Source organism: Populus alba, chromosome 16, assembly GCF_005239225.2.
Source record: "Populus alba chromosome 16, ASM523922v2, whole genome shotgun sequence".
Classification (NCBI taxonomy): Eukaryota; Viridiplantae; Streptophyta; class Magnoliopsida; order Malpighiales; family Salicaceae; genus Populus; species Populus alba.
In genome coordinates, this window is record NC_133299.1 from 4,208,253 (window position 1) to 4,221,794 (window position 13,542).

General features: G+C 30.8%; 1 protein-coding gene across 1 annotated transcript; it reads left to right on the top strand.

The window, feature by feature from the left end:
- The first annotated feature begins 2,081 nt into the window (after window positions 1–2,081).
- Window positions 2,082–13,392, top strand: LOC118052719 (calcium-transporting ATPase 4, plasma membrane-type-like). Its single transcript, XM_035063742.2, is given in 7 exon segments — window positions 2,082–2,506; window positions 8,362–8,416; window positions 8,519–10,467; window positions 10,557–10,715; window positions 11,758–11,929; window positions 12,025–12,323; window positions 12,831–13,392. Coding segments are annotated over 7 exon segments (3,108 nt in total). The 5' UTR covers window positions 2,082–2,335; the 3' UTR covers window positions 13,134–13,392.
- Window positions 13,393–13,542: the final 150 nt, after the last annotated feature.

A 13,542-nucleotide genomic window follows, 5' to 3' on the forward strand; every position in this document is an offset into this window, starting at 1 on the left:
AAAATAACATTATATTGGCAGAGAAATCTAACTATATAAAACATTTTCTACTTTATAAAAACTCTTTTATAGTTAAGAAATGTAATATATAATCAATTTTTTTTCCAACTAGAACACATAAGATCGATATAAAGAATATATTTTTAAGATCATTCGAGAAAAGTATTTATCCTCGATTATCAGGCAAGCTCATTCAAGGATATCTCCTATAATTGAAAACAAAAAACTTGACTAATTCCTAACATCAAGATCTTTCCCGGTTAGAGATGTGGCCGGACAGCAACCAACGTTTGTGTGACTGTGAGCATCTTCTGTCGTTCTAACATCAAGATCGTTCAAGATCTTGTTCTCATCTTTTGGCTAGTGAAAGACCTTGTTTTCAAACGAGTGATTAAGATAGAATTTAAAAAGTCATACCTACCAGTCCTCATGCAGTTGGATAAGATGGTTTGATTTAGTTCCATCCTGACAAAACACTGTTTGATTTTCTCTTGATATGTCCTAAAAAAGTAGCAGTTTATGATCTTGTTAATTAGATTTATGTACCATTTATATTTATTAATTCTTGAAGAAAAAAAACCCACTTGCTACATGATCTGTTAAAAAAAAAAAAAAGGATTTAGAATATATGAAATGTATAGAAATAGCCTCACCACCTTATTCCATGCTTTCTTTTCAAGATTTTGGAGTAGGGTTATCCTTATTATATAGTTTATTACCCCTTAAATCTTTTATTAAATATTATATATTATTATCTAATTTTTTAGAAAATCTGTTAGTAATGCTTTATATATATAAAGAATTTTGCTCTGGCCTCAGCATAGCACGGGAAATAGGCTTTGTATTCTTGTATAGTTTGTGAATTGATATGAGGATTTTCATGATCGACACAATCAAATCAAAACTATGGAATATTATAAAAGATGTCCAAGTATTTGTATTCAAGTAGCTAGTAAGGAGAATATTTTAATTACATAATTAGCTTGTAGTTGCATATGAGGTAAAAAAAAATATTTGATTAAAAAAGTTATTGAAATAAAAGTTATAAATAATTCAAGGAAAAATAGAAATTAAACTTCTCCAACTTCTCTAGCTTTTAGGATTTTCCAAATCAAAACTCATAAATCTCACAATTAGCTTTTGATTATAAAGTGTTTATGGGTATGATAGTGATTACTTTTTAAAATATTTTTTATTTAAAAATATATTAAATAATTATTTTTTATTTTTAAAAAATTATTTTTGATATCAACACATTAAAAAAATTAAAAAATATAAAATAAATTATATTTTTAAAAACATAATTTGAAAATATTTCTATATAAAAAATAAAAACGCACAAACAATCCTGCCCTGCTTGAGTACAAAAAGCAAAAGGTAGAAATCTTGCGTCCAAATAATGCAAGAATATTCTTCTTCCGGCCATATTTACTTTTGGTGTCTAAATTATAGTTATAAAACTTGATTAGAAATCATCTTAAATAAAAAATATTAAGTGATAAATTAGATAGTTAGACAAACGAGTTAACAAATCAACTTAAAATTTAATTTTTTATATAAAAAAAGTAATTAAAAAATATAATTTTGATTAAAAAAATTAGATTTATACACTAATTAATCCGCCCAAGTTAAATTCAAAATCAACGTATTACTAAATTAACTTGTAGGCCATGTCGAAGAACCATCTCATCTCAATAGCTCAAGTTATTAGGTGAGGTTCCAAGATATGATTTATATTATTTTCTAACACACCCCTTCAAATAACAGCCTTTTAGGCTTGAAACTCGCACAGATTTACATTACTTTGTGTTTTAATTTTTATCAAATAAATAGAGATTGTGAGATTCGAACTCGTGATCGTTTGACCAGTAAAGCTTTGATACCATGTTAAAAAATTATCTTAATCCAATAACTTAAATTATTAAATAAAATCTCAAAATATAATTTATATTATTTTTTTAATATATCAAATCACGGGATGAAGTTTTATAACAATTATTTAAACCCCAACCACCATTTATAAGACTACAAAATGACAGGAAAAAAAAAAAAAAAAAAACTTCACTTATGACTCCTATAAAAGCATGACTTGCCGCTTTCTCTCTACGAAATAAGTCTGTCCGTATAAATACATCAAATACATTCGTCTCCACGTGTCAATTCTTAATTGGGTCACACTTCCATTATCATGGCTTCCACTACGTACATGTAAGGCAAATAAACTCTCAACAACCTCTCCTTGTAACAAAACTCCTTTTAATTCACTAAGCGTCTCGCAAGTAGAACCACCAGTATACAGCCGGTGCTGCTGTTCGGCGATTAACCGGTGAAAAGAATGGACAATTTACTGAAGGATTTTGAAGTGGAACACAAGAATCCATCGGAAGCAGCCTTAAGAAGATGGAGAAAAGCTGTTTCTATTGTCAAAAATCCTAGCCGGCGCTTCCGCATGGTCGCCGATCTCGATAAACGATCTGAAGCCGAAGGCAAAAAGCGGAGCATCCAGGTTTCTTTTTAATTTACGCGTGTTTTATCTTGTGGTTACTCCATAACGGAAACTTAATAACTGGTTCTTCTTTTGATTTGAAACTGGCTGCGGCTGAGGTTTGACTAGTGGGTCCCACATGCTCATGCTGGATTTCTTGCCAATGAGTTGCTTACACGTTAACTGTTTTTCTTCTTGAAATGCTGACATGGAACTTCTTGAGTTTTCTAGGCCAGTTTTTTTATTTTTTTGCGGTGGATTTACGTCAGTGCCCTCAGCATTTTGTTTTTCAAATGAAATGAACTTGATCCATTTCAATAAATATATGGCCACCATTATTTTCTCCATCAAAAAAATTTATCTTCATAAATATTAATATTTAAAAAGAGATAAATAGAAAAAATGAAGAAAATAGAAAAAAAAAAATAAACCACATCCAATCTTACTAAATCTTACTAAAGTGAAAAGCATTCTTTTATTTTTTATTTATGTGTGTTTCTTTTTTACTGCTAGTGCCTACTTGATGGGATACTGTAATAACTTCTATTTTTAAAGGGATTTATATAAAAAAATTATTAAATTAATTATTTTCTTATGATCTTGATATAATAATGTTAAAAAAATTATAAAAAAAATATTTTAATATATTTTTAATTAAAAAATATTGTATATCATATTATCAAACATACATGTTAATTATTGCAGTTTAGGCACCATATAATTTATTAAATATAAATTTTATTATGGGATTACTTATATCTTAATTTTTTAATTAAGAAAAAGATCTTATACTTGCATGAAATTATAATTTGGATGGGTTTTTTTAAATTGAAATAAAATCTAGATAGCTTGAGATAAGAGATTGCAGACCACCAATAATGTCTACGTGGAAAAAAACTTTTTTTATACATAAGAAATTGCAACTTTTCTTTCCCTTTTCTTTTACTACAAAGAGCAACTAACTACCAAAAGCAACTTTTTTATTTTTTTCCTTTAGCTATAAATCCATGTAGTGTATTCCATTCAAGATCCAAAAAACATACCCTTTTGTAATTGTATAATTATTTTTTATATGGATTCCCAAATTATAAAATTGTTAAAACAATTTGATTTTTGCATTGCCAAGGAAAGAAGTTTCCTGAAATTCACTTCACCTTTCCCAAATCAAAATGTACCCGGCTCTTGGAACATATAATCAAATCTCTAGTAATAATTATTTTTTAAAATATATTAAAATAATAATTTTTTTATTTATTTTAAATTATTTTTTATATCATTACATTAAAATTATTTTAAAATATAAAAAAATTAAATAAAAAAATTTAAAATACTCAATTTCCTGTTTGGAAATGTGATTGTAGTTGCTTTTTAAAGTAATTTTCATTTAAAAAATATCAAATTAATAATTTTTATTTTTTAAAAATTATTTTTAAAATCAGTGTATTAAAATTATATAAAAATATTAATTTAAAATTAAAAAAATTACATATTTTTAAAATACAGAAGCAAGTATCACTTGTAGCAACTTTTCAGTGTTTTGGGTTGTCACGGCAGAGATGCCTTATTTGAATCGTTTTTTAAAGAAGTATATAATAATGGGTGTCTCAACATCATTCTCCCGTGGTCTTTGCCCCAGTTGATACCATTGTCTTTTTTTAAAAAAAATTAATTGTCATTTGTTGCCTCAAATCTGCTGTCCATTTATTGATTCAATAGCAGTCTTATTCCAAGTTTATTATTTTATTTCAGGGCCTAATTATATTTTTAGGTGTTTTTTAAAATTAATTTTGACTTGAAAAAAATATTAAATTATTATTTTATTATGTTACTGTCAAGAAGCTGATTTATTTTGATATATTTAAAGTGAAAAACTATTTTGAAAAGTATAATGTATAGACGCGGCCTGCAGAAATATTTGATAAAAAAACATCGTCGCTCCTTTGTCACATGACGATCTGTTGCTTTCAAGCTCTATCATTTTCTTTCGTAATTCTAGTATGCAATGAGGTTGGAATAGCTATTTAAAATTTTAAAAGCAGATTAAGTGCTTTTTAAATGGTTGCAAGTTGATCAAGTGCTTTCATCTTTTAATAAGGGTATCTATTTTATACATGTTAGATCATTTTTACTTGCTTCTTTCACTTGTCTCGTAATTAACAAGAGATCGAGTGTGAGAATATATCTAGGTTAAAAGAAACACTTAATTACTGAACAAATATGAGTAGATTAATATAAAAAATATTGAGTCCGACAAGATTTAGATTACGAGATTGAAAAAATTTAACAAGAAAAATTTAGCCTTAACATTTTTTTATAAACTCTAGGGGTGAATAAAAAAACTGAAAACCAATTAAACCGGAAAAACTAAAAAAAAAATAACTAAAAAAATTAAATAGTAAAAAAACAGATTAAACCAATTAAGACCGATCGATTCGGTTTGCTTTCATAAGTTTGAAACTAAAAAAACCAAATCGAACCCAAACTGAAAAATCAATCCAAACTGAAAAAACCAAATTAAATCAGTTTTTATTTTAAAAAACTAAATTGAAACTAGTCAGTTTAAACTGGTTTTAGTTTTTCTTTTTTAAATCAAATGAAATTAAAAATAATCATCTTTAATAAGCTTTTATAAATTTTCATGATACCAGAACAACAATAGACAATCGCCTTATCGTCTTCCTCACCTGTTCTATCTCTACTATAGCTTTCTCTGGTTCCAGTTACTTTTTTATCTCCATTTACTCAATAGATTTCATTAATTTCACAACTTGTAGGTCAAAAACTTGAAGGACACAATTAAATGTCAATGAGTGCTTAGATTGAAGTTTTTTTTCCGGAGTCATGATCATAATGGTATTTACTGTTTTTAATTGTTTTTAATTTGAAAACCTCTGAAGGAGTATGATATTCTCTCCGAACTAAATTTTCAACTGCCTCAAGATTACGTATTCCTCTAAGACAAATTTAGGTTATTATTCAAGACAATCTTTCTCTTGCTTTGTCACATTGTTCTCTCTATATATATCATTTTAGTCGTTCTCTACACCATGTTTCAACAAGCTTTTATAAACTTCCATTTTGTGAATTTTAAAATAAGAGATATAAAAAATATTATTTAATTTTTTTCCAAAACAGTAAGTCAACTACTATTTTATCGTATAAAATGTTCATTCTTATATCTTAATAGATGGACTAATAAGATGTCCACTGACTAGCTTGCCTATTGCATGCTCCCGTTTGACAATTTTTTGATGATGCTGGCGATATTTTATTTATTTATTTATTTAGTTTAGGAAGTCTTCTAATTTTATAACTTTTAACAAGGAGTCCTAAAACTAAAACATAGCATTAAAACAATAAATTAAACGGTGTATATAATATAAATTATATTTTAAAACTTTAGTTAGTAGTTTAAGTTTTTAAATTCAGACCTTCCATTTTTTTTTAATTAAGAAATCAATGCTCTTCTGAACTATAATATTGAGTTTGAATTGAACAAACAACAAAGCAACGTGATCAACCTAGCTACTCTTCGGATTCTTTGAGGAGAGAATCATAAATTTTGTTTTTGTATAAGATTCGTTGCTTCAACTTCTCCATCCGCAAAATTTGAATTTTTTATATTTTTTTTTGTTTTAAATTAATGTTTTTGATGTTTTCAAAATGTTTTAATATATTAATATCAAAATTAATTTTTTATTTTAAAAAATAAAATTATTATTTTAATGTATCTATAAGTAAAAAACATTTTAAAAAATAAATACTACTATTTTCTCAAATACTGTCAAAATGAATATACGAGAATCTAAGCAGTAAGACTAAGAAACCGTTTGGGAACGCGATGCAATCCGCGTTTCCAAAAAATTTAATTTTTTTTTGTTAAAATTTAATATGATTTGTATGTTTTGAATTGTTTTGATATGCTGATGTCAAAAATAATTTTAAAAAATAAAAAAAATATTATTAATATATATTTTAACATAAAAAATTATTTAAAAAATAATTATTACCACACTACCAAACATATTTTAACCTGGGCTTACTTCTCCGTTCTTTTAAGGATTATATTTCTCCATTCATTATTATATTCTCTATGATATTTAAAATATTGTCCTTGAGAAATAGTATACATTCCTTTTCCTCCCAAGCCGGCAACTTTTTTTTTTTTTTTTTTCCCAACTGCTATAAATCGTGCCAATAAAGCAGCATATAGGAATACATTATCACAGTCCAAAAGTAAAGAAATCCACTTTGATAACGTGCACGGGAACAATCTTTTTTTTTTTTTCTTCTTGGTCTTAAAAAAAAAAAAACCCTCTTTAACACGATAAAATTGTTTTTGCCTTGGAACAATTCTATAAAGTTAATTAATGAAATCAAGAAATAACTAGATCAAAAAACCTATAACAAGTCTTGGAAAACTATATGCTAGTAGAAAAATTATTTAATGTCTATTTAGAAATATAGTTGCGGTTATTTTTCAAAGTATTTTTTATTTTAAAATGTATTAAAATAATTATTATTTTTTTATTTTTTAAAAATTATTTTTTAAATTAGCATATTAAAACAATAAAAAAAATATTAATTTTTAACAAAAAAAATTGAATTTTTTTGAAAATGTGGGCAAACCCGTATTTCCAAACGCACATTTAATGATGACATGTGTTTAGGAGCGTGGTTCTAACTGTTTTTTAAAGTAGGGTTTAATGGAGATAGTTTTACCATTTAATCATGTAAAAAAATATAAATTGGGACAGTAAAGTTTTTTTTGGATGTGGACAACAATATAAAAATTGAATTTTAGAAGTTCTGCCAATTAAAGATGGCTGAAAAAGTATTACAGCAAACATGCATGTTGCTTGCTATCGTCTACCCAATTTTAAAAACAAAAAAATGCCAAGCATGTCAACTTGGCCTTTTAGGCCCATGAACACCTGTGCTTTTCTTTTTAGAAATCAGGTGTTCCTAAGCCCATAAACATTTGTTTTAAATTTAAAATTATTTTTTTAAAATTAATAATTACAATGCTATGTAAAAATCATCCAACTATGTAATATATTTTAAATAAAGCTATTGTTATTTTGGTTATATTTGTAATAACTTTGTAAATCATCTATGAGCGTAATATGCAATAAATTGTAAAGAAAAAAAATCCCATATGAATATTCAATGATAACAAAATAGATATTTTCTTGTTATTGTTAGTTTTTTATATAGTATTGACATATTAATTATTCTTTGTTTTTTTTTTATATATCCATAAAAACTATGAATACATTATTTTTTTTATTTTTGTTTGAAACTTGCTTTTTAGATTATGCAAAGTTTTTCTTATATATATAAAAAAAAACATGCTACTAATAGAAAGACATGTTTTCATCAAAATAATAATGAAAATAATAAGGAAATGGGAGTTTTTCCTTTAAAAATATATATTTTTTTCTCTTATAGTTTAAATTATTGAGATTCTTGTGAATATTTATTTTAATTACCTTGATTTTTTATTAAAAGCAACATTGTTAATAAAAAAAATATTTCTTTTCAAAAAAAATTGAATAAGAAATGGCGAATTTGATTTAGAATTAATTCCTTATTTTGTGTGAATGTTTATTTTAATTATAATAGAATTAAATAAAAAAAAATAGTTTGAAATTTGTCCCGGCAGCATCACGCGCCATAAAATATAGTTAAAACTCCTAAATAAATAAAAACCAAATCCCATCGCTGTTGCCCGTCATTCTCCTTCAATTATAACCATGGAATGATTGCTGCATTGAGCATTGCTTTTTATGCTCTCACTTTATTTGTGAAGTTCCCTATCGTTGCTGCTGTGAGTGACTGATCATCACCAACTTCTTTATCTCCCTCTCAACCAGGAAAAGATACGAACCGCTCTTTATGTCAGAAAGGCAGCTCGTCTGTTTCTTGATGGTAAAATGCTTGGAGCTACGGCTTCCATGGAGACCACTTGTGTCTTTACTTTTTTTATCAAATAAATATTTATCCTTTTCTCTCTTCATTTCTGTTGGGCAGCTGAAAATGCTGCTGGTCGACCTGAATACAAGATTTCAGATGAGATTAAAGCAGCAGGTTTTGGAATTGATCCAGATGCACTTGCATCCGTTGTTCGTGAGCATGATATTAAGGGTCTTAAAACAAATGGCGGAGTTGATGGCATTGCGCAGAAAATCTCTGTCTCGTTGGACGAAGGTGTTCACACAAGTGATGTATCTACCAGACAAGAGATTTATGGCTTCAACCGTTACAAGGAGAAGCCTCCTCGAAGCTTTTTGATGTTTGTGTGGGAAGCACTGCGAGACTTGACATTGATTATCCTTATGATATGTGCTTTGGTTTCTATAGGTGTAGGAATAGCCACCGAAGGGTGGCCAAAGGGCATGTATGATGGATTGGGAATCATACTTAGTATATTCTTGATAGTCATGGTTACTGCTATAAGTGATTACAATCAATCCTTACAATTTAGAGACTTGGATAGAGAAAAGAAAAAGATTTCTGTTCAAGTGATAAGAGATGGTAGAAGACAAGAGATCTCCATTTATGACTTGGTTGTTGGAGATGTTGTCCAATTATCTATTGGAGACATAGTTCCTGCTGATGGGATTTACATATCAGGATACAGCTTGGTGATTGATGAGTCAAGCTTGTCAGGGGAGAGTGAACCAGTGAATATCCATGAAAGTAAACCTTTTCTTCTGTCAGGAACCAAAGTGCAGGATGGGTCAGGAAAGATGATAGTGACTGCAGTTGGTATGAGGACTGAATGGGGAAAACTGATGGAAACTCTAAATGAGGGTGGAGAAGATGAGACCCCACTTCAGGTGAAGTTGAATGGTGTTGCTACAATCATTGGAAAGATTGGTTTGGCATTTGCTGTGCTTACATTTTTGGTATTAACTGGAAGGTTTCTAGTGGAGAAAGCGATTCATAAGGAGTTCACAGATTGGTCTTCAAGTGATGCATTGACGCTTCTTAACTACTTTGCTATTGCTGTAACCATTATTGTCGTTGCTGTTCCTGAAGGATTACCTTTGGCAGTGACTTTGAGTCTTGCCTTTGCAATGAAGAAACTCATGGATGAGAAGGCACTTGTGAGGCATCTTTCTGCTTGTGAGACAATGGGTTCTGCTACCTGCATTTGCACAGATAAGACAGGGACGTTAACCACAAACCACATGGTGGTTGATAAGATATGGATATGTGAAAAAACTGAAGATATTAAATGTAGTAACAGCGAAAGCATTTTAGAAATGGAAATATCTGAAAGTGTTTTAAGCCTCCTGTTTCAGGTTATATTTCAAAATACTGCCTGTGAAATAAGTAAAGATGAAAATGGAAAGAACAAGATTTTGGGAACACCAACAGAGAAAGCACTCTTTGAACTTGGCTTGCTTTTGGGTGGTGATTTTGATTCACAACGCAAAGAGTTTCAGATGCTCAACGTTGAGCCCTTCAATTCAGTCAGGAAGAAGATGTCTGTGCTAGTGGCACTTCCAGGTGGAGAGCTACGAGCATTCTGCAAAGGTGCATGAGAAATCGTATTAAAAATGTGTGACAAGATACTTGATGACAGTGGAAAAGTCGTTCCTCTTTCTGAAGAACAGATATTGAACATATCGGATATTATAAACAGCTTTGCCTCTGATGCTCTGAGAACTCTATGCTTGGCTTATAAGGATCTAGACGACCCAGTTCATGATGGAAGCATCCCTGATTTTGGCTATACGTTGGTAGCAGTTGTTGGAATCAAGGATCCAGTGCGTCCTGGAGTCAAGGATGCTGTTCAGACTTGTTTGGCAGCTGGCATAACAGTTCGTATGGTAACTGGTGATAATATAAATACAGCTAAAGCTATCGCCAAAGAATGTGGAATACTTACTGAGGATGGTGTGGCCATAGAAGGATCAGAGTTCCGTATCATGTCTCCTCAGCAGATGAGGGAAATCATTCCCAAAATCCAGGTTTTGGAACGACCGCATTGTAAAATTTGATACTTAATGATATCCATTTTACTATGCAAAACTGTGTTTGCTGCTTTTCTGGGAAACAGGTTATGGCTCGGTCTTTGCCTTTGGATAAGCACAAATTGGTAACTAATTTGAAGAATATGTTTAAAGAGGTGGTAGCAGTAACTGGTGATGGGACCAATGATGCTCCCGCATTGCATGAGGCCGACATTGGACTAGCTATGGGCATAGCAGGAACAGAGGTCTGTCTTCCTGTTATTTTTTTATCACATCAGTGATTCTGATGATCTTACAAATGTTATCTTCTTCTTTATCTCCCAAACAAATGATTTTTTGGTCCCTTCTACTCTCTTTTCCACTTCATGAGGGTTCTTTGGAACCAAACAGTATGAAGAAGAGATTTGTTTTATTCATATTTCCTTCCTGTTACAGCTTGGTGTTTGTTGTTCTTGTTTCTATTAATTACATAAAAAATGACTAGCTTATGGTCCGAGTGATTTTTTAAATAAATTTTTTTATTCAAACTTCCACTTTTTTCTAGACATTTGATGAAATGCATCACACAATCTGTCTACAAGGGAAGATCTCATTTAACCAACTAAACACCAAGCTACTTCCTGTTAGGACCCGACTTTTTAAAGACAAATATATGTGTACATGTCAGACTCTCTCTTAAGCATGCTGTATGTTTCTTCCAACCTGTTCCTTTTATGTTTCATAACCCCATTTCTTCATGGACCTCTAGTGAACGTTAAGTTTTTTTAAAACTGTACTTTACGAGCCTCATTTTCAGAGCAAATTGAAGTAGTCTTCAGTGTCTGCTCTTTTGTTCCTTTTCTTCTTTTCTCTTAAAGAAAATTATTTCCCTGACATTGAACTCCTCTCTTTGTAATCTCAAGGGATTTTTGAGCCACCATTGCTTCTAATCAGCAATCTTGACATCAATTTTTAAACGAAAAGATTTGTCTGTTCTAAATTCTGACACAGCAGTTGAAAATGATATGAGATCTCTAATGATTGGTTCTGCGTACAAACCAGTAAGTTCATTAGAAATATTATCATATTATATTCTTAAAATTATATCCAGCTATCTACAGAGCTGCTGCATAGTTCTGTATGATAACATGCTCTTCATGAACCTACTGCGAGCTCAAACTGGGTAGATGTTTATTAGATATTTTCAAGCAGTTATTGTTTTTATTCTTTCCCTGAAATTGGAATTGCATCAGCACTATCTGCTATTCTGATAAATAAAGTCACCTCACGTTTCCATGTCATGTGCAGGTTGCAAAAGAAAATGCTGATGTTATCATAATGGATGACAATTTTAGGACCATTGTAAATGTTGCTAAATGGGGTCGTGCGGTCTACATAAACATTCAAAAGTTTGTGCAATTCCAGCTAACAGTTAATGTTGTTGCTCTTGTGCTTAATTTTGTTTCTGCGTGCTTTACAGGTGCGGTGGTCTGTGACTCGAGGCTTTTTCGTCTTTCAAACATCAATATGACTATTTAATATTATGTTCTTTTCTTCTTTATCTTCCATTTTCAGGATCTGCTCCCCTGACTGCTGTGCAATTGCTTTGGGTTAACATGATTATGGACACACTTGGCGCATTGGCGCTAGCTACAGAACCTCCAAATGATGGGCTGATGAAAAGGGCTCCTGTAGGGAGGGGTGCAAGTTTCATTACAAAGACCATGTGGAGGAATATATTTGGTCAGAGCATTTATCAGCTGGTCATCCTTGCAGTTCTCCAATTTGATGGGAAGCGCCTTTTGCGACTTAGAGGCCCTGATGCTACCGAGATTGTCAATACTGTGATATTCAACACTTTCGTGTTTTGCCAGGTACGTTGTTGTTGGATTAAGCCTCCCCTGCTTTCGTTCTATATTCTTCTTTCTCCTTATTGAAAGTATTTTCTTATACAGCTGTTCATATTTTTTCAGCACATTTATCGATTGGCTATAAAATGATTAATAGACCACTGTAAATTTGCTACTTAGAATGATCCTTAGTTTTCGAGAACAAACCAAATTCTCTTTTTTGGATTATTGAGTGAAACCATGTTATGTGGAGAGTACATTTACATTTCTTGGAAGCCAATATTTCCTGTTCCCAAGCTGCCAATCTGTTCATGATTTTATTCATATTCTTGTACTGTCACAATTGCAAATGTCATGCAATAATTCCTTGTATTTCTTCTGTTTAAATTTCATTGAAAGCATTCGAGCTATTTGTTCATGCATTGATCACCAGGTGCATGGGATCCTGGTGGACTAAGATCATCTTATATCTGACGAATCTTCAATTTTACTGTCGAACTCAATGTTAGTTCAATTTTGTTTCTCTTTCAGGTGTTTAATGAGATAAACAGCCGTGATATAGAGAAGATAAACATAGTCCGGGGCATGTTCAGCAGCTGGATATTTCTAGGTGTTATGGTTATAACACTAGTATTCCAAGTAATCATAGTCGAGTTCCTGGGAACTTTTGCAGGTACTGTGCCCTTAAGCTGGCAAATGTGGCTACTCTCAATCGTCATTGGAGCTGTTAGCATGCCTATCGCTGTTGTCCTAAAGTGCATCCCCGTTGAAAGAGAGAATCCTAAGCACCATGATGGTTACGATGCCCTTCCCTCTGGTCCAGACCTGGCTTAAAAGGGAAGAGCTTTCCTTCTCCTCTCCAGTTCTTTTTTTTTTCTTCTTGAAAAAAAAAAACAAAGAAACGGCTAGTTGACATGTAGGACAATGACAGGTCTTTTGTTTTGTTTTCCTCCTTTTGGATATGAAGGGATTGTTTTTACTAGGTCTAGTTACTGACTTGCTGCAAATGCAACATCCAACCAATCATCTGAACATGGTAATTCCAGCTGCTCTTCTGTTCAATACCAGCTTTTCTTGAAATCTTTTCCTTCAATATCATTACCTTAGTGATTAATGAATATTGCTGCTTAAGTTGTATAATTTTGAACATTGCTACTTGAGTTTTGGGGGAAATAGATCAAAGAGAGGTAAAGTGCAATGCAAGCAAGCCTGCCATCTTTTGTGAATTATTAATCCCCTGGGA